Source organism: Girardinichthys multiradiatus, chromosome 1 (assembly GCF_021462225.1).
Source record: "Girardinichthys multiradiatus isolate DD_20200921_A chromosome 1, DD_fGirMul_XY1, whole genome shotgun sequence".
NCBI classification, from domain to species: domain Eukaryota; kingdom Metazoa; phylum Chordata; class Actinopteri; order Cyprinodontiformes; family Goodeidae; genus Girardinichthys; species Girardinichthys multiradiatus.
This window is the reverse complement of record NC_061794.1, coordinates 35,352,704-35,371,853: the sequence shown is the minus strand read 5'-3', so window position 1 is coordinate 35,371,853 and position 19,150 is coordinate 35,352,704. Positions and strand designations below refer to the sequence as shown.

Genomic DNA, 19,150 nt, shown 5'->3' with positions numbered 1-19,150 from the left:
TCATCTTCCTCTTGATAATTCCTCATGGATTCTCAGTACAGTTCAAGTGCAGCGGGTTTGCTGGCCAATCAACACAGTAAAGCCATGGTGATTAAAGCAACCTATTGGTGCCTTTGGCAGTGTGGACACATGGCAAGTCCCTACTTTGAACTTAATTAAAACACAGTGGAACAATATCAGCAGATGACATGGCTCACTAAATCGTCACAGACTGTGGAAACTTCAAACTGGACCACAAAGAACTTGGAATATGTGCCTCTCCTCTCTTCCCCCAAATGCTGGGACATTGAAATCCAGATTTAAATTCTACATTAATCTAAAAATAGTCCAGTCATTTGTTTTCCCTAAGCCCATGTACGACACTTTTGATGTTGTGTCTGGTTCAGCTGTGGCTAAACACAAGGAATGCAAAAATTGTAGCTAATTTCTGGAAGAACTAATTCAATGTCTTGTTAATCATTCCCCAAATTCTTGAATCGGCTTTCTTCAACCATTCTGTTAAGGGTGAGGTGAGTCCTGTTTCTGGCATACCTTTTTCTACCATATGTTTTCCTTCCACTAAACTTTCCATTAAAATAGGTGTACACAGTACTTAGTAAACAGCCAGCTTCTTTACTGATGACCTTTTGTGGCTTACCCTCCTTGAGAAGGGTGTTAATAACTGCCAGTTAATAAATGCTTGAAATGTGCCTCTCTGTATATAATGAATCTATATGTTAAATTCATTTCAAATTTGAACAGATAAGGTAAATTTACTTTTTTTAGATGCATTAGCAGACAGAAATACTGTACCTTATGTTAGCATGATACAGGATGTGGCTAGGCCGGTTTTTACCCTTTTCTAAGCAGGTTAGACGGTGGCAGCAGGACCTGGTACCCTATTAAACTTCACTTGAGTGGCTGCTGGTTATTGAACCGCTCAGTCCTGAGTCACAGCTCCGCCCCATAGCTACAGCCTTTACTGTACATGAACCATGCAGGGAGACAGCAGCTGTTATTAAAACTCTACAGACCAAAAGCCATTCACATTTATCTGTGAAGATAAGCAGGCGGGGAGAGAAATTAAACTCGTCTGAATTATTCAACATCAAGTCCTACCTATCATAATGCATTGCCTGAAAAGTCTACGGACGGCCAATCCGGGAATTTTGCAGCTGTTTAAAAATGCAGTAATATCCGCCAGATTTGGAGCTGACATCTCCAGGAGTCAGCAACCTGTTCCTCTCCTCAACTGGACAGCAACACTTCACACCCACAGAGCCTTTAATCTTCATCAAAATGTCCCTGATGAAGACCAAGGACGTTCCAAGTAGGTCACAGAAGTCTAAAGCTTTTGTATTCAGCAGCAGTTGTTCAGTAAATATTAGCAATTCCTATTTTAACTACTGTAAACAAGGTTAACAAGTAGTGTTAAAGGTGTAGCTCACGTTGGAGAAAACGGGAGGTTGGTAGTGATCAGTCGCCATTTTGGTGGTAATTCAGTGATACATGTAGTTAAATTGTAGGCTGTAACAACAAACAGCCGAGCCTAAAATACTAAACTTTGTCTTTTTTAAGGAAAAAGAGAGATAAACAATTTATAACATATTTAAATACTTAACAGTAGAGTATATTTTGGTCTTATAGTCCATATGGAGTATAATCGCTAACAAATGAAGCAGAAAATATTTGAAAAAAAAAAAAGTTTGTTAGTAATTCTTACATGTAAAAAAAAAAGCTGTACACTATTTGACACTATAATAACTAGGCTTAATGTATTTTTACAATTTAAATAAATAAATAAACAAGGGATAACAAAGAAGCTACTGCTACTACTACCACTACTTCTAATAATAATAATAATAATAATAATAATAATAATAATAATAATTGAAAGATTCAGTTGAGATATAGGCCATTGCATAATTTAAAAGTGTACTATACAGAAACACAACATCAGATTTTCAAACTAAGAACTATATTTTTTCCATTGCTGTTTATATCTGCTTAGAACATGAAGAAGAAGCTCCAAAAAACAGCCACCTCATCTTAGGCTAAGCCCACTTAAGATATTCAAGGGAAAGTGGAAAATTATCCTTTGGCCTGACATGTGTGATTTAAAAATCAATTTTGATCTCTGATTCTCGGTCCTCCAGCTTAAATAGAAGAAGGATCATCCTGCTTATCAGCAATGTACTGAAATACCAGCCTCCATATGGATAAGGGTCTGCTGTAGTGAACATGTGAATGATTTAAAGCCCCATAGAAGTTAAATGATATAACCAGATATTGAAACTGCCAATGTTGCTATCAATATTGTGACTTTTCAAAGAATGTCTTGCATATTTCAGTAAGGGACCGTTGAGTATATCTCAATACAGATTACTGTAGACCATCTTTACTAAATCTAGGTGAAAAGCTGACTGAAGAGCAGCACAGATAAGTGGTGTATGATGCACGTCAGTTGCACGACAGCAAGGTGCTCGCAGAGGAAAAATTTTAAGTCAAACTGTTCAAAACACGACTTTGATCTATATATTCTAAAGGTATACTTTCGCCATTAAATAGCAAGTTATTGCAAATGTAAATAATGTTAAAATATTAATTATTGTCAATTAATTGTTGGGCCAAGTCTTTTAATAAAGGCTGCTAAGATGCTTCCTGGGAAGTGAAATAACACATTGTTCATGTGCTGAATGCTTTATTATCAGGTTATCACAATGTATGATTACCAATAAAAACGTCTGATTTTAAGCAATACGTTCTCTTTTATTGTTGTTTATTAATCATTACTGTTCACTTAAAAAAATATCAAATGGCTTTTTGATTAAACAAATGTTAAATAAATGTATATTGTATATCAAATATGCAGTGAAATAAATGTTTAGGATATAATGTAAAAATTTTACTGATGCTCAAATCAATTTCAAAAAGCACTTGTCATAATAAGCGGATTATTTGTAATATTTTGTACCTTGGGTAATACTAGAGCACTTACATAGCAATTATATTCCTTCCCATATTTTAAGATCACAACATACTGTGTTTGTTGTATTCTTTGACAGAAGCCGGCTCATGTCCAGCATGGAGGACCTACTTTTTTACACCATCACCGACGGGAAAGACATGATCCCCCTCTCTCAGTTCATCTCAGTGAGTTAGCGTATCATAAAGTACTGATTTAAATTACATGTGCCTATGTACGTAAAACGGCAATCTGTAACAGACCTGTTAGGTGTCCTGAGAACACCTTTGACTTTTATTAGATTAACCTTGGTGCGAAACATTATACCCCACAACCTTCTCCTGCTGGCTGAAAGGAATGGTTTGAAGGGTGTTTATGAACATCTTACGCAGTCAGTCTAAATATATCTGCTGTGACACTGCACATTCAGTGAATTAACATCAGGAAGTAACATTGCTCTTTGTAGCTGAATGTTTTGTCTCTATCTTTTGCATTTTTAAAATCCTTCATAAAAAAAACATTTAACCTCTTAAGCTCCCATATAACAAATTAAAATGTGTGTATCCATATCTAAAGGGCTTGTCTGAGTTTAATCAGGAAAACAAGAGACCTAAGACCCACTGAGATGGAGTGCAAGGCAAAATATCAAGCAAATACTCATCGATGAATATATTAATGTGTGATAACTGTGTTGTGATAGTCAGATCAAAAAAAATAGACATCTGGTAAACTCAGTGTCTATGGCAATGAAGTCATTTTAAAAACAGCCATGCATTCAGGAGACATGTGTCAACACAGGGGGCAGCATGTTCCGCCATAGATGACTGGAGGTGTTTGTAGAGGTGACTCAGGCAGAAGATAGATGGTGAAAGAGCTACCCAGACTCTTTGCATAAGAATAACAATGGAAAATCTGACCTCATATAGTCGGACTTCTACATAATGTCACATTTTTAAGCTCTTTTTTAGGCAGTATATAATCCCTGATTCAATTAAATTTAAGAGATGAATAAAAACATTTAAATTTGTGCTTTGTGTTGATAGCTCATCCACTCATAAAAAAACACTCCAAAATAAATTTAGGAACATTCTGTACGGCGCCCCAACTTTACTATTTGTACCTTGAGGCTAAGAATCTCCCAGAAATCCAATAGCTGCAGCGGTGAGATTCCTGCTATTTGTCAGGTCTGTTTGCACTTTGAAGCACTCATCAACTATGAGTAAATAAAAAACACCCAAGCTTCTCTGGTCAGAAGACTTGTGCACATGGTACCCCCAAAATAGGCTCACGTGCTTTGTGCAGTCACTGTCAGTGACACCAGCAGCAGAAGTGAGATAGCAAGCTATCTGCTTTGCTGCCCTCCTCAGTTCCTCACAGGCACACGTGTGGATTTGAGCCCTCACCATGTACATATTTCAAAGATTCCTGTAGCTGACAGCAAAATCTCATGGTTTTGACTCAATAAACTGGAGTTCATACGTCTATTCTGTAAAAATGAGTTAAAAAAAACTTCTATCTCCACCATCTCCAGGCTTTAAGAAGAACAGGTTTGTTGACATCTGACCCTCGGCTGCGGGACTGTGTCTCTCAGATGAGACAGTCCACTCGTGATTCAATGGGACCAGTAATGATGGACAAAAAACTTTTTAGAAGGTGAGAAAAGTTGTAGTTCCTTTATATGGCTTACTTAGAGTGCCTTTCAAAAGTACCATAATCACATTTTGTCATTATACAGCCAAAAGCTTCCATGTATTTCATTAGTATTTTATGTGAAAGCCTGACCCAAAGTAGTGCATAATTGTGATTAAGAAGGAGAATTAAAAATGAGGCGCGTATTTTTATTCAGCCCCCTTTATTCTGATGCCTCTATATAAAATACAGTGCAACTAGTTCCTTTTGGAATTCACCTAATTAGTTAACATAATCCACCTGTGTGTAATTTGTCAGTATGAATCCAGCTGTTCGTGTGAAGGTCTAAGTGAATAAACATCAGTGAATAAACAGCATCATGATGACCAACGGACACAGCAGACAGCTCAGGGATAAAGTTGCTGTGATATTAAAAGCAGGATTAGGTTATGAAACAGTATCCAAAGCTTTGATCATCTCATAGACCATAGGCCGTCCGCCTATCGTGACCGGCTTACTGAGGAGAACATTAATTAAAGACCAAAAGACCCACGTGAGCTCAGGTGGAGGAATCTGTCGACAGCAACATTTATTCGTTGTGAACTCACTAAATATGCTCTTTTTGGAAAAGTTGCCAGAAGAAAGCAATTTTTCATTTTGCCACAAGCTATGTAGAGGTCACATCAAACATATGGAAGAGATTGCTCTGGTCAGATGAAACCGAAAAATGAACTTGTTGGCCTACAGGCAAAATGCTATGCGTGGTGGAAAACTAACACTGCACATTGCTCTGAAAACCCAGTCCCCATGGTGAAACATGCTACCACATGTCTTTTCTTCAGCAGGGACAGGGAAGCTAGTCAGGGTTGAGGAGAAGATGGAGCTAAACACACGACAATCCTGCAACAAAATCCTATTAGAGGCTACAGAAGACTTAAACTGGGGTAGAGTTTCACCTTTTCAACAGGACAAATATACTAATCAAACAGCCAGAGCTGCAGTTTTTGATTTATGTCAAACTTATGCATGTGTTAAAATGGTCCAGTCAAAGTCCAGAGTTAAATGCAATTGAGAATCTCTGGCAAGTCTTGAAAATTGCTGCACAGATGCCCTACAATCTGACTGGACTTGCACTAGTTTACAAAGATTGGGAAGAAATTCCGTCTCTAAATGTGCAAAGCTGATAAAGACAAAGACTTGCAGCTATAATTTCAAATAACGGTTCTTCAAATTATTGACATAACAGGGCTGAATACTAATGCATGTCTCTTTGATTTTTATTTGTGAAAAAATTGAAAAACATGTATCATTTTCTTCCATCTCCTAATTATGCAACAGTTTGTTGGTGTATCATATAAAATTACAAAAAATACCTTAAAGTTTGTGGTTCTAACATGACAACATGTAAAACAAAAATGAAAGAGGTATGGATATTTTTGCATGAGACCATATGCAGAGGAGACGATGAAAGTGGATTTGCTTGGATGTGAGAGGAAGAAAAAACAACGATTTGCGTCAATGTGTCAATGCTGCATAATCAATGGTTAAAACAGACACACCTGCTCCTTAAAGCATGGAAAAAAACATAAATGAGTACAAGGTGTTGGGTTAGATTAGGCCGAGGGACTTTAATATTTTTATGGTATGTATGAGAGGTGATTTGTGGTCAGCACTATTTGGGTCCTGGAGACTGACAGACAGTGTTTCATAGCTGACAGCTGCTAGTGGAGGAGAGAGGAAACTAGTGGCGTCTCTAAGGCTGCTAATGAAACGGCATCATTGTGGTTGAGCTCCAGACCAGCAGTTACATTAGCAGCATCACACACCCCGCTTTCCTAATGCTATAACTTCCTAACTGATGTGTAATTCACTCAGACTCATCTTCTGTTCTGCAGCAGCATTTTACTGTCTCTGGCTAAATTATTCAGCCATAACATTTTTGCTTGTTTCCTAAAATAATGAGTTTATGAAGGCCTCACCACAAATATTCTGCTGGAAAGAGAGAGAGCAAACTCCTGTTAGTTTTTGGAAATGGGCAGTATAAATAATGCAAGCCACAACTCACTCTCTTTTCCTTTCGAAGCCTCACACTAACATCACCTAGGGCTCATGGTCGGTCGCATATTTTAATTTAGACCAGTTGAGGGTGAATATACCATTACCATTCCTTGAGAGGATGCTGCATTGCTCACCAATTATAGCAACTGTTCCCAAAGCTTGGCTCAGCAACCCACCCTGTTTTGTACAATATCAAGTATGACTAAATGTAAAAGAGTTTATTATAAAGACAGTAATAATAAATGGCTTGGAAGCTTATAAGGGAACAACATCATCCACATTTATTTGCACTCCTGGTAAAGACATGTGAAAAAGCCTTAAAATAAATTCAGCACAAACTCACACCAAACAATTTTGGAAATTCAACCCTTAATGAGTGCATTTATTCAGTGGTGGAGAATCTGGTAGAAATAACAGTTCTTCTGTCCATGTGTCCTATCTCAATTCTAGGATCGTTGATGCTATGGACCTGTTTTTCTAACAGAGGCCTTGGGAACCTTGTCAGAGTGGATGACATCATGGTTGTTTTGAAAAAAAAACCTAGAACATTTAAAAAATAATGTAGTGGCCTCTACAAGTAAAATGGGGTTTTGACAAGATAATCTTGTGGCCAAATCAAGACAGAAATAGTTCACCAGAAACAAAATGAACCTTCTTGAACCTCCAACCTTGTGAAATGTTATAGGAGAAAATACATTGTACAAACTCTGTCGATTTATTGTAAAAAATAAATTTCCATAATTTTCCCCCAGTGAATTCAGGTGCTCAAATTAAATGTATTTCTGCTGCAATAAAATAATATATAATAATATATATATATATATATATTTTTTAAAGATTATAATATTTATTTTAAAGCTTTTTGTACATCTTTGCCATATATGCTAATACATGTAAAGGGCACCATATTGTGTTGTAACAAACAACTGTTAAACTAGTGCATTACCAATGTTTTTATACTTTAGCCAGTGGCAGTCACAACCCTTTGCCACTGGTTTGTTGTGCAAGCTGAAAAATTAGAGCCGTGGGATTATAGCAATTAAAATCTGTTAGGATATATTGACAAAACAAGACTTATTTGCCATTTTTGCCTCATTTTTAAATTATATCCACATTAAATGAAAATCTTTCCTATGAAAAAAAAACTACTGATTATTGTATTTCAGTTTTATTAAATCTGATATTTCTTTCATATAGACGTTTTCTAAGGAACTACCAAGTGCCTGTCTCATTCTCTATTCATTATGAGTCAAAAAAGGAGAATCCATAAATGTATTTTTTTTTTTTTTTTTTTGTTCTTCACCTTTTGTCTGCAGGTGTGTTGGGAACAACATAATGCTGCTGACTAAGGCTTTTAGAAAAAACTTCATCATCCCTGACTTTGAGGATTTTACCCAACAGATCAACAGGATGTTTGAGAGTGCACATCAACAAGGAGGGGGACATGTAAGTAAGAGACATAGAGGCTCAGAGCTTGCTTAGTCATTGTACTGCGGTTTCATGTGTTTCATGTCTTCAGGTAGCCAATTACATTCCTCAGTTGGCTAAGTTCAGCCCGGAGCTTTGGGGCGTATCTGTTTGCACCATTGATGGACAGAGGTAACACAGCACCACTCTTGAATGTGAACTGCACTTTGTGTATAGTGCCTTCATAAGACTTCTCTTTGTGCTTCTCAATTGTGACCTTTCTTCTTGCAGATATTCAGTGGGCGACACCAAGATTCCCTTCTGCCTGCAGTCCTGTGTGAAGCCACTCGAGTACGCCATCGCCGTGCACGAGCTTGGCACTGAACATGTTCACCGCTTTGTGGGCAAGGAGCCCAGTGGCTTCAAGTTCAACAAACTGTCGCTAAACGAGGAAGGCAAGCGATTTACGTAATCAACACCAGTCACCTTATCAAAACAAAAGAATACAAATAAGCCACAGAGTTAACATGGTTCATCCTTACTGACTATTACATTGCCTCTAGATGTGCCCAAACACACTCTACAGCAGCTGTCATTGTTTCAGTAGTCTGTCTGTCCACAGATAAAGGTCCTGCCAGTTGTTTGCATGTCTCCTTGTGTCTGCTCAGTTGTTTGGGAATCGGAGCAGTTGTCATGTACTCCTCTTTCAATGAAATTTCCCTTTGCGACATGTCATGATTTGTGCTATCAGTTGTCTCTAGACAAAGAAAACACAATAGAGATGCTTGATGAACCTTCCTTTAGATGAACCTAAAGGCAGACCTAATGACCACTAAGAAACTGGTTCTGAGCACAAATATTAATTGACAGGATTGTCAGATGGATGAAACAGATCCTTAAAATGACTTTAATCTTTCTTGCTATTTTTATTCTGTCTGTTATAAAACTATGTGCAGAAGTCATCTGCCAGAAGCTAAATATTGATCTCGAGGTAAACAAACTGATTTTCTGTAAAAAATCTGTTGATAAACAAACACTTCCCTTTTTTAGACATTTGTTTTTTATCTGGTTTATCAGTTAATGGCAGCTACAGTAAATATACCGTCTGCTCATTGCAGTTTTTTGCTCACGTTGTTAAAGGCAAAGCTGTGACAGTGTTTTTGTTTTATTTTTATGCAGATAAACCACACAACCCCATGGTAAATGCTGGAGCTATCGTTATTAGCTCTTTGTTGAAGGTAAAATCTTACTATTTCTTTGTTTTGTTTTGTTTTTTAAGAGAAGACACATACAGTTTTGAGAAAAGCGCATTGAATTATCTAGTTTTTTTTCTTTTGTTTTTAACAAAAACAAAACAGAATGCGTAGAGGAAATAATAGTGTCTCATTTTTGAATGATTAAATGAATCATTGAAAAACTAAAAAAATAATAGTAGAAATGATAAGAGTAAAGAATGGGTTAGGAGAAAAATCAAATATGAAGTTAAAAGTTTGGGCTGAAAGTGATAACATGCATTTATATGGTTTTATGCATCTATAAACTATACACTGTGTTGCTGAAGACTTAAAATATCTGCAGAAGGATTGGCAATGGAGAGGAAAATAAACAGAACAGGCTGTTGAGGATTCTTAAAGAAATTTTTGCTGCGCTTAAACCTGTTATCTGCAGTAAAGGTAGTTGGATGTGGCAGCTCATCAAAGTTGATGTAAAAGCAAGTATCAAAGTCCCTAAAAGCTTCAACAAAATCACAAATTATTGCAAATTTTCTGTAGTCTGAGGCCAAGTAAACCGTGTGGCTCAAATTGCAGGAAGAAATGTAACATTTGTGACATTAGTCTGATATATCAGGAAAAATTGTATGCAGGATTTCTATGAAACCTTGAAAAGTATAGAATCTACATTTTCCAGGTCTGGGGATATATAGAAACATTTTGTATGTATGGAAAAGTATGGGAAACCTTTTTTCTGAAGGACAAAGTTAAATACATTTTAATAAATGCATTCATTGATTCATATTTCATTGATTTATATTTAAATAATATTCATTAGCTTTGGTTGGTCACATCACAACTTGTTTTTTAACATTTTACACATCACTATTTTGTTTTTGTTTCTGAATGCATACTCTTATCAAAATCAAAAAATAACTATTTCACTACTTTTGGGGTGGCTCTAGACAATTTTCAGTTCAGGGTTAACTGGACTTGTGGTTCTTGCCACAATAAAGATCTAAAACTGCTACTTTTTGGTCTTTTTTTTATTCCTCCACAGAATAAAGTTACCAGGGTTCCTAAACTGTGCTTTAAAGAATCTACTCTTAGTGTAGTTTTCATTTACAGTCCCTACAAGTCTAAGAGTTTTAAGAACAGATTTATTTTAGGAGCTGATTTATTTTAGTCCAGATGGCAGAAAGGAGGGGAATAATATTATGTCTCACTCCAAAAACTGGAAACCATTTCCAGCAATGTTTTGTGGAACCTACAGATAAAAAGACCTGGTTGGGAGTCAAACACTTAAAAGCTACTGGACAAATGTAGGAATCTGGCTCTGGAGAAGCATGAAGTTATGAAAAGAAAAATGATAGGAGATACAAAGGTATCTTTACACCCTGATGTGAACATGCGTTGCTGTATTTTAGCCGTAAATGGTAGTGTTTTTCAAAGTTTCACAGCTGACTGATGTGAAGGTCATCTTATCAAATGTGTCTCGTGTTTGGCAGTATGGGACAGACCCTGTTTGGCCCTAACAACGGGGGTGGGGGTGTACTTTGGGCCAATTACAGCTGCCTGTGCGGAGGGTGTGTTTACCAACTGCTTTCTGCGTGTGCGTAAAACTATGTTTAAGCAAACTTGGTTTTATCTTTTTTTGTCTGTACGAGGTCAGGTGTCTCTAGGTTTACAACTACAAAAAAAGAAAAAGGTCAAAGGACAAAATTGCCAAATGGTTACTTCTTTCATCATTATTTGCGTCACTAAACATTAGCATGAGTGCAGCTCCTTCTTGGCAACTGCCTGACCTGCTACTAATCCTTTAGAGGTGTGTGAAATTCAAGCACCCCCATAAAACAGCCGCCAGGCCAAACTGAACACGTTGCCACATTAAGTGACACGCTCTTCAACAGCATGTACCTGTTGCACAATGACACCCAAACCATGCATGTTCTCAAACGTGAGCTACAGTACTCAAACACTGCCACCTGTAGGGTCCTGGTGAAGCCCTGGGAGCCTGCTCCTCGTAAAACATTTTCTTTCCTCTCTTTTGTAGCCTCATTCAAATAAAGCAGAGAGGTTTGACTATGTGAGTATATGTTTTTCAGTTTCAGTTGATCTAAACTCATCTCTCTGAATTGGGTTTCCGACTGAGCTGTTTTTATATGTAATGTTTCTACAGGTGATGGAGTCCTTGAAAAGTATGGCAGGTACAGAATATGTGGGATTCAGCAATGCGACGTAAGGAAAAAAAACTCAAAGTTGTTGTCCTCTGATATTTGAATGAGATGCTGTTTTTCTTACCTGTTGTATTCTTGCAGTTTCCAGTCTGAGAGGGAGACTGGTGATAGAAATTATGCAATTGGTTATTACCTGAAAGAAAAAAAGGTTTGTGTTCTAATTGTCCTTAATCTTTTCAGAGCTAATACTTCCTACAGTGCCCTGCACAATTATTCACACTGGTGAAAAACAACTTAAATCACTCTTTCAATTTGAGTGTGCATTCATTATTTTTGACAAAACAAGTTATGCCACACTTATTAGCACCCCTAATAATTACTAAAAATACATTTAACTGAATTTTTCTTGTATTTTATATACTTAACTTTTTAAGAAAATTAGATGTTCCATGGCTTTCTGTTTCCCTGGGGCATAAATATACTACATAAATAAATAAATATACTATAAATAGCTTCTTACCTAAACCTGCCCATATCTTTAGTAACCTTTAAAATAAATGGAACTGTGACAAACAAGACTGGATGAGGACTCAATTTTATCTTTCTACCACACACAGTGAGCGGGCCACAAAGGGAAATAAAAACAATGAATTACCAAGTCTTCATTACAACAATGTATTTATAGGTTTTTGCTTACATTTCTCCTGTGGTCCTAATAGTTATATAGGGCACTTCTTATAGCTGAGTATGTGCTAACTCTTGATTGTAATTCTTGCAGTGCTTCCCTGACGCTGCAGATATGATTGGAGCCCTGGACTTCTACTTTCAGGTTACTGTTTACAGTTTTTGTCAGTCTCTGGGTTTAATTCTTCAGGTTTATTCAGAGTGAATTGTATCGATGGAGAAGTTACGCCTCATGAAAAATATGTACAGGAAGCGTGACGTTTGCTTATGTTGTCTCAGATTTACTGATCCGGATTTGGAAAGGTAATTTTCTTTTCGGATTTATGATTTGTAAAGGTACTTTAAATGTATATAAAATTACCAAACGTTACCCAGGTGACAAATTAGCAGAGATTTAGCAGACATTTTTTGTCATTATGTGGGATGCGGTTTTATTATTTTTATGTTGTAATAATGATAAATAGAAAACCACAGTTAATTTTTAATGTATGAAAATGGATAATTATTCAATTTTAAAGGATAAAAAAAAATCAAAATTTTATTAACTGCTTTTTGGATTAACATTTTTCTATGATTTTCCTTATCGCACATTGAGCTAAAGATTTTACCCATCAGTGGCCTTTTTAGACAACTTTTAATCTGGTTTTAAACTGGACCTGTGGCTCCTAAAATGGGTCTGGTTCTGTTTTATTTTTACCAAGAGAATATAAGAGTCAATGGTCACACTTTGTGCTTTAAAATGTCGAAAATTATTTTTGAAAAAATAATTTATTTGCAAAGATTGACTGGTATAGATTTTAAATATGAGCTGACCTAAGTTAGTCCCGATGCTACAGTAGAAATAAAGTGGCTCTTTTCTGCACCAGCAAAGCATATTTTGTACAATATACACATAATAACATCTTAATACTGTATAGAAACTTTCAGGGTAAATCTTTTGTCTGCATTGTTGCAACAACTGCTGGAAAAATCTAGACATTTTACACTAAAAACATATGGACGTTGCAAATGAAAAGAGTGAAGAACCTTTGGTATAAACTCTTCTGTTTGTTTTATCATCATCTGGCTTTACTGTCATAGTTTTAAGTTATTATTCTCAAAGGCAAAATATTTTCAGTCAGGACTTTCATTACGTTCAGGTTACAAGGTACCTGTGGAAGATACAAATATCTGTTCAGCGCAGTAATAATTACTGCATTTAATTGTGCGGCAAATTTATTTATTTTTTTTAAATCTCTGCATCCATTTTTATGATTTGTTTTAAACATAGAGGGTCTTTTGAGGTAGCAATGTTAATAATTTGGGCCAAAGTTGGTTTCTGTTACTCTTTCATAACAACCACCTGTCAGCATGTGAGGCATTTAGGAAACATTTGGACATTTTTATCACAAGACATCTTTGTATGCCTCTCCATTCTAGTTGTGCTCCATCGAGGTAACCTGTGAGTCTGGAAGTGTCATGGCTGCCACACTAGCCAATGGAGGCATTTGTCCAATCACGGGCGATCGTGTGCTCAGTGATGAAGCTGTTCGCAACACATTGAGTCTAATGCATTCCTGCGGGATGTACGACTTTTCCGGGCAATTTGCCTTTCATGTAAGTGCCTTAGTTTGAACTTAGCAAAGGTTTTAATGGCTCTGGATCAGTTTGTTCCTTCTCCAATTTGCACCCCCAACTCATTCCTAGGAGGGTTAGGATAGTGAAGAGTGTCTCTCTCTATTTCCATGTTGTACAAATAAATAATCTTTGTTTTACAATGTTTTACAATCATGTTAAAAAAGTTAGATCGCCTTATGTAACATACTTTAACACATGTATATTTACTATTGGTGTTAATAATGTTGAAGTAATATAAATGAAGAAGAGAATGTTAAGAAAAGACATGTTCTGTAAAACAGGACACCCCCATACTTATTCCCAATGAGTAGGCTTAAATCACATACAGGTGCACTAGCATTACTCAGCATTTCAAAGGAGGCTTGCCCTGTTTAAGCTTTAGAAATTTAGTTCAGTGTGCTTCTGACTGTTAAAGTGAGTGGATGCAAAGCTGAGATCCAAAGAGCTGTCTGAGGCCTTCAGACAGAAGGTTGTAGCAACTGGTGTGGGACCTAAAGAGGTCTGAAAAGAATTAGAAATCAGTCATGCCACTGTACAAAAAATTGTTTAGAGGACATTTAGGACAAATGCCCACATGCCCAGGTCTGGCCGTCCAGGCAAGTTCACCCTGAAAGTAGAGTACGTTTGTTCTCCTTGTTTAGGTGGGGCTGCCAGCAAAATCTGGAGTTTCGGGTGCTGTTTTGCTGGTGGTTCCCAATGTTATGGGCATGCTGTGTTGGTCCCCACCATTGGATCGACTCGGAAATAGCGTCAGAGGAATTCACTTCTGTCAAGTAAGTCGCTTACAGTGTCTTGTTCCTTATTCTGACAAATGTGAACAACTTTTAAATATTTTATATGTAAACATTATTTTATTGAACGACAAACGTAATTTGATCCAAAAGGAGCTAGTGTCTTACTTCAACTTCCACAATTATGACAACCTGAGGCACTTTACCAAGAAACAGGATCCCAGGAGACGATCAGACGACGATCCAGTGAGTTTAGTGCAACACATGACCTAAAATCTGTCTGTTTTCATGAGCAATGAAACTGCCTTTGTGAAAATTTTGAAACTGTCATTTTGTTCATATTTTTCTTTAGAACAAGTCAGTCGTTAACTTGATGTTTGCAGCGTACAATGGTGACGTCTCTGCTTTGAGGAGGTAAGTAGAAACAAAAGTTTTCTTTCTAACTTTCCAGCATTTCATAGGATCCAGATATGATGGAACACACAATAGCTCCAAAACCTTTCAGTCATATCCAGTAAGTGTTACCACTTACTGGATATGACGAGCAAATTCATTAAGTCATTTTAGTTTTACACCACTAAACATGTAAGATTATCTCTAGAAACTGAATAAAATTGTAATATTATTCTAAAAAGCATATTTTTGCTGTAATTGTTTTAATTTACATTTTTAATTGTTAATATGCAGCTTTTATTTCATGTCCTTATAACTCATCTCTACACAGCCTACAGTGAACCTCTTTCACTTTATTCATTTAAAGTCATGTTTCTATGTCCTCTGTCTTTGTTATCCCCCAGGTTTGCCCTCTCAGCTGTTGACATGGAGCAGAGGGATTACGACTCTCGTACAGCTCTCCACATCGCTGCTGCTGAAGGTAACACTTTGCATCATTAGTTCGACCATTCTTCAATTATGTCAGGTTTGGAATTTATACAAAATTCAATGAAATATGGCATTTAAACAGCAGCATTGTACATTTCTCCTCTCTGTGCCCCAATGCTGTTTTTGTTCACTTTCACTTTTCTCCAGGTCATGAAAGTGCTGTAACGTTCCTGACAGAAGTGTGTAAAGTGAATCCCTACATTAAAGACAGGTAGGGTTTTTGTCACCATTTATGTGATACTAACTCATTTTACTAACTATAACAGCCCATCCTTGTCCATTTCACACTGTTGTCTATCAGATGGGGCAACACACCCCTCGATGACGCCATGCAGTTTGGCCATGATGTTGTTGTTTCAGTCTTGCAAAAGTACCAACATATGTACACAGACAGCGACTCATCAAGCAGCACAGAGGAGCAGAGCAACGCACTGGACACGATGAAGAGCACTGTTTTAAAAAGATTATGAAGGTTTGGATTTGCAAAGCTTCTGTTGCACAACTGAAATGAATCACGGGACAGAAGGTAAATGGGAGAACTGATGAATGGTCGACTTTATTCTCTATTTATGGGATATTGCAATTTTTTTTTTTGTGTAACGGAAAATTTATTTGGGTGACTGAAGTCACAATCAATTGAAGGGTTATGCTTTTTGCTTTAGATAGCAACAGAGAAGTCTGAAATTTTTGTTTTTTTTCCCACCCAAAGGCTATAAAGTCTGTACTTTTTATTAGGTGTGTGGAACATTGTATCAATTTTGATAAAACGATGCTATGTACCAGCATTTAGAAACCAACGGCATATCTGTGCAGAATAAAGGTTTAGTGAATGAACATACTACAGTACTACATCGATAAACAATGAGTTGCTTATTATTACTAACTTACCATGATTTGGTTGTGTTGTAATGTTGTTTTTTGTGCATGGTAAATGTTACTGAGATGTAAATATGTAATAATTGCAATATTTATTTTTGAAATCTTGAGATGTTGTATGTTTTACTTTGGCCCCATTCACACTGGAATGAGATCACTGTATGACATAAAAATTCAGCCAGTGTGTTGACACTCAGCAGAGTATTGAATAGGTTTTCTGGAGTTCACAAGGCTACCCAATACATGTAGTAGAAAATTATCTTATTGTTTTCAGTTTGCACAAAACACATGTAGAACCGTCATGGTGATTCATTGTCATAGCAGCAGCATATTGGCGTCCTGGATGCAGAATGGTGATGGCAGTGGTAGCATACCCATAAAGTGGGGTCAAAATACACCTGAATGGCTTGGTCAGAACATTTAAATCAGGACTTGCCATGCTACCATTATGCCCACACCAAACTCTCAAAGTTGCAGCAATGCTCCTGGAGGTGGGGCTGCTATGTGCATCGCTTCTGCCGAAGCTTTAAATTCATCCAAGATGCACAATACATCTGCAACAAATAAGCCTCACTGTCTGCACACCATCTCACACTAAGTCCTGTTTCACATAGAAAGCCGTACAGGAAGCAACACCGTCCAGGAGAAAGAAAAGAGATGTGCACACACCTCCAAACCTAGCTTGGATGTGCTGGTTGCTGGGAGACTGATAGAAATGTTTAGCCTACTTTGAATGCAGTCCTGGCATTTTATTTACTATAATCTAATCTATAATGTAAATATTATTTTATTTTAGTGTAGTTTGTAATATATTGTGATTAATATGTAAAAATGTAATATGTAAATATAATACTTAAATATCTTCAGAGCAACACATATGCAATACAACTTGCTTTCACACTGAAGGAGGTTTTCCTAACTTGCAGGAATCCAACCACCTTCTAAAAGATAATTAAAATTGTAGCGGGGATTCATTCAGTGTGGACAGGGTCCTAATTAGTATATTCTGTAGATATTTCATTAATGATTTATTTGAAAGGGGCCTGAAAGCTACTGAAGACTGTTTTGTTGAGGCACTTCAATATCCTTGTTTTGATTCCAATCAGCTATTTTGTTGTTTTATCGATATGTAAATGCTCTGTGTGGTGTTTAGCTTTTCAATACTCTGTATAAACATCTTGTTTTATGTTTTTGCTTTTTATTGGGATGCTCCTATTGTGAGATTCTGGGCCAAAACTGCTGGTAAAAATAATACTTAAACCAGTCAGTTACACTGATAGCCTACCAAATATATACTTTTCATTACTTCTCATTAAAAACAGGGCAAACAGTCGCTACCTAAATCTCCTGTTTTATTCTAGGTTTTGAAACCATAATAATGTATTTCCGAAACTTTGGCACCTTTAATATAACATTTATCTTGTACAGTTTGACTGAAAAACAATGTATATTTGGTCAAGATAAAAACATTAAAAAGTTAAATAACCTTGATGCGCACCCTTCAAGTAATACATTGCTGAAACATTTAATGTTAACACAGCATTCAGTCTTTATGCTTGCATCTTAACTTGATAGATTTCCCACTATGCTTTTTAAAAGTCTCCATATCTATCAGTTGGAACTGCTCACAATTTCCTACATCTTGTAAAAATAGCCCGTGTTGTGGAATTTTCTTATCAAAGTAGGTAGAAGTTGACTCACAAGAATAGAAAATCTGGACTTTGTCTTTATAAGTTTTATTCAAAGGCATTAAGCGTTTGAAGACCCTGACACTGAGGTTAGTCAGTGAAACAGAGCCCCGACATTTACACACAGTATTTATACCAAACATAACAGTGTTATCTCAACTTCAAAGAGTCTGTGTTTTATGACCCCAGACCCTTCTCAGGTTCAGCGGTGACAAAGTTATCTAGGAACCCATCTGTTCTTCCCGTGACATCACCCTAAAGCATGGGTTTTAACCATTAAATGTCTGATAATGGCTTTACAGCTTCCTCCTCTAACACAGATGTTCTGAGGAGTGAGGTAACCTAAAGGTCATACACTTTGGAATGCTTACTGCAAGAATTTCCATCACACCCGGTTTCATGTGAAGAAATATATCCCTAGATAAGGGTATGTAGATCAATACAAACCGGTTATAACACCGTTTAACACCATTTAAAAATGTTCTATATTTCTGCAGATTGGTTTGTTTTTCAGCTGAATTAATCAGGATATGTAACATGAAAAGTCACACAGTTTGAAAATAATTTGTCATGGTCAAATTGTTTATGTTAAAAACCTGGAATTTAAACAGGGTTGTGTAAACTTTGGATACCACTGCTTGCAGAGATGCATTAAATAAAAGACTGCAATCAGCTCATTTTCCCTTGATCTTTATTCACTAAAGCTAAGCGTCTCCAGTATTTTTTTTACTTTTGGACCCATCAGCTAACAACAAACAGTTTGATGCACTTTTGAGTTTAATAAAATATAAAGGTTAAGGACATATGGGATGACTCCTTGCATTAATAGCGATAGTCCTGTAATTATGACATTTTTGGTTGGATTCAAAACGGCTACCTTTATCAATAGTGAATCGATGTGCTGCAGGTTTTATGTTATAATCCTTAGAAAAAAACTAATCAGAATCTGTTAAATATTAGATTTTCCAGGTCAGACATGAAAGATAACCAAAAACTGGTATTCACCAGGAAAAGCCTGATCGGTGCATCTCTAGAAATATGTCTTATCAAAAGTAACAGATATGTTCTAGTGTTTAAATAGCATACCGTGCTATCTTTGAATGAATATGGATTTAGTTTTTATTTATTTACAGTTTATAACTGTTAAATTTAAATTGTTTTATTTTCCCATTGCCATGTTTTGATTCTAATCACTGAGTAACGTGATGTCAACATCTTGATAACACGTCATCATAATTTCATTATT

At 36.5% G+C, this 19,150-nt stretch overlaps 1 protein-coding gene across 1 annotated transcript; it reads left to right on the top strand.

Moving 5' to 3' along the window:
- Positions 1 to 1,022: 1,022 nt before the first annotated feature.
- LOC124856639 (glutaminase kidney isoform, mitochondrial-like) lies at positions 1,023 to 17,998 on the top strand. The gene is made up of 18 exons (XM_047347356.1): positions 1,023 to 1,309; positions 3,045 to 3,132; positions 4,476 to 4,597; positions 7,948 to 8,077; positions 8,151 to 8,230; positions 8,330 to 8,493; positions 9,218 to 9,276; positions 11,303 to 11,335; positions 11,429 to 11,487; positions 11,568 to 11,634; positions 12,205 to 12,255; positions 13,530 to 13,706; positions 14,369 to 14,500; positions 14,612 to 14,704; positions 14,811 to 14,872; positions 15,256 to 15,332; positions 15,488 to 15,551; positions 15,642 to 17,998. Exons 1-18 carry the CDS (start codon positions 1,107 to 1,109, stop codon positions 15,808 to 15,810), a joined length of 1,830 nt encoding a protein of 609 aa, XP_047203312.1. The 5' UTR covers positions 1,023 to 1,106; the 3' UTR covers positions 15,811 to 17,998.
- The last annotated feature ends 1,152 nt before the right edge of the window (positions 17,999 to 19,150 follow it).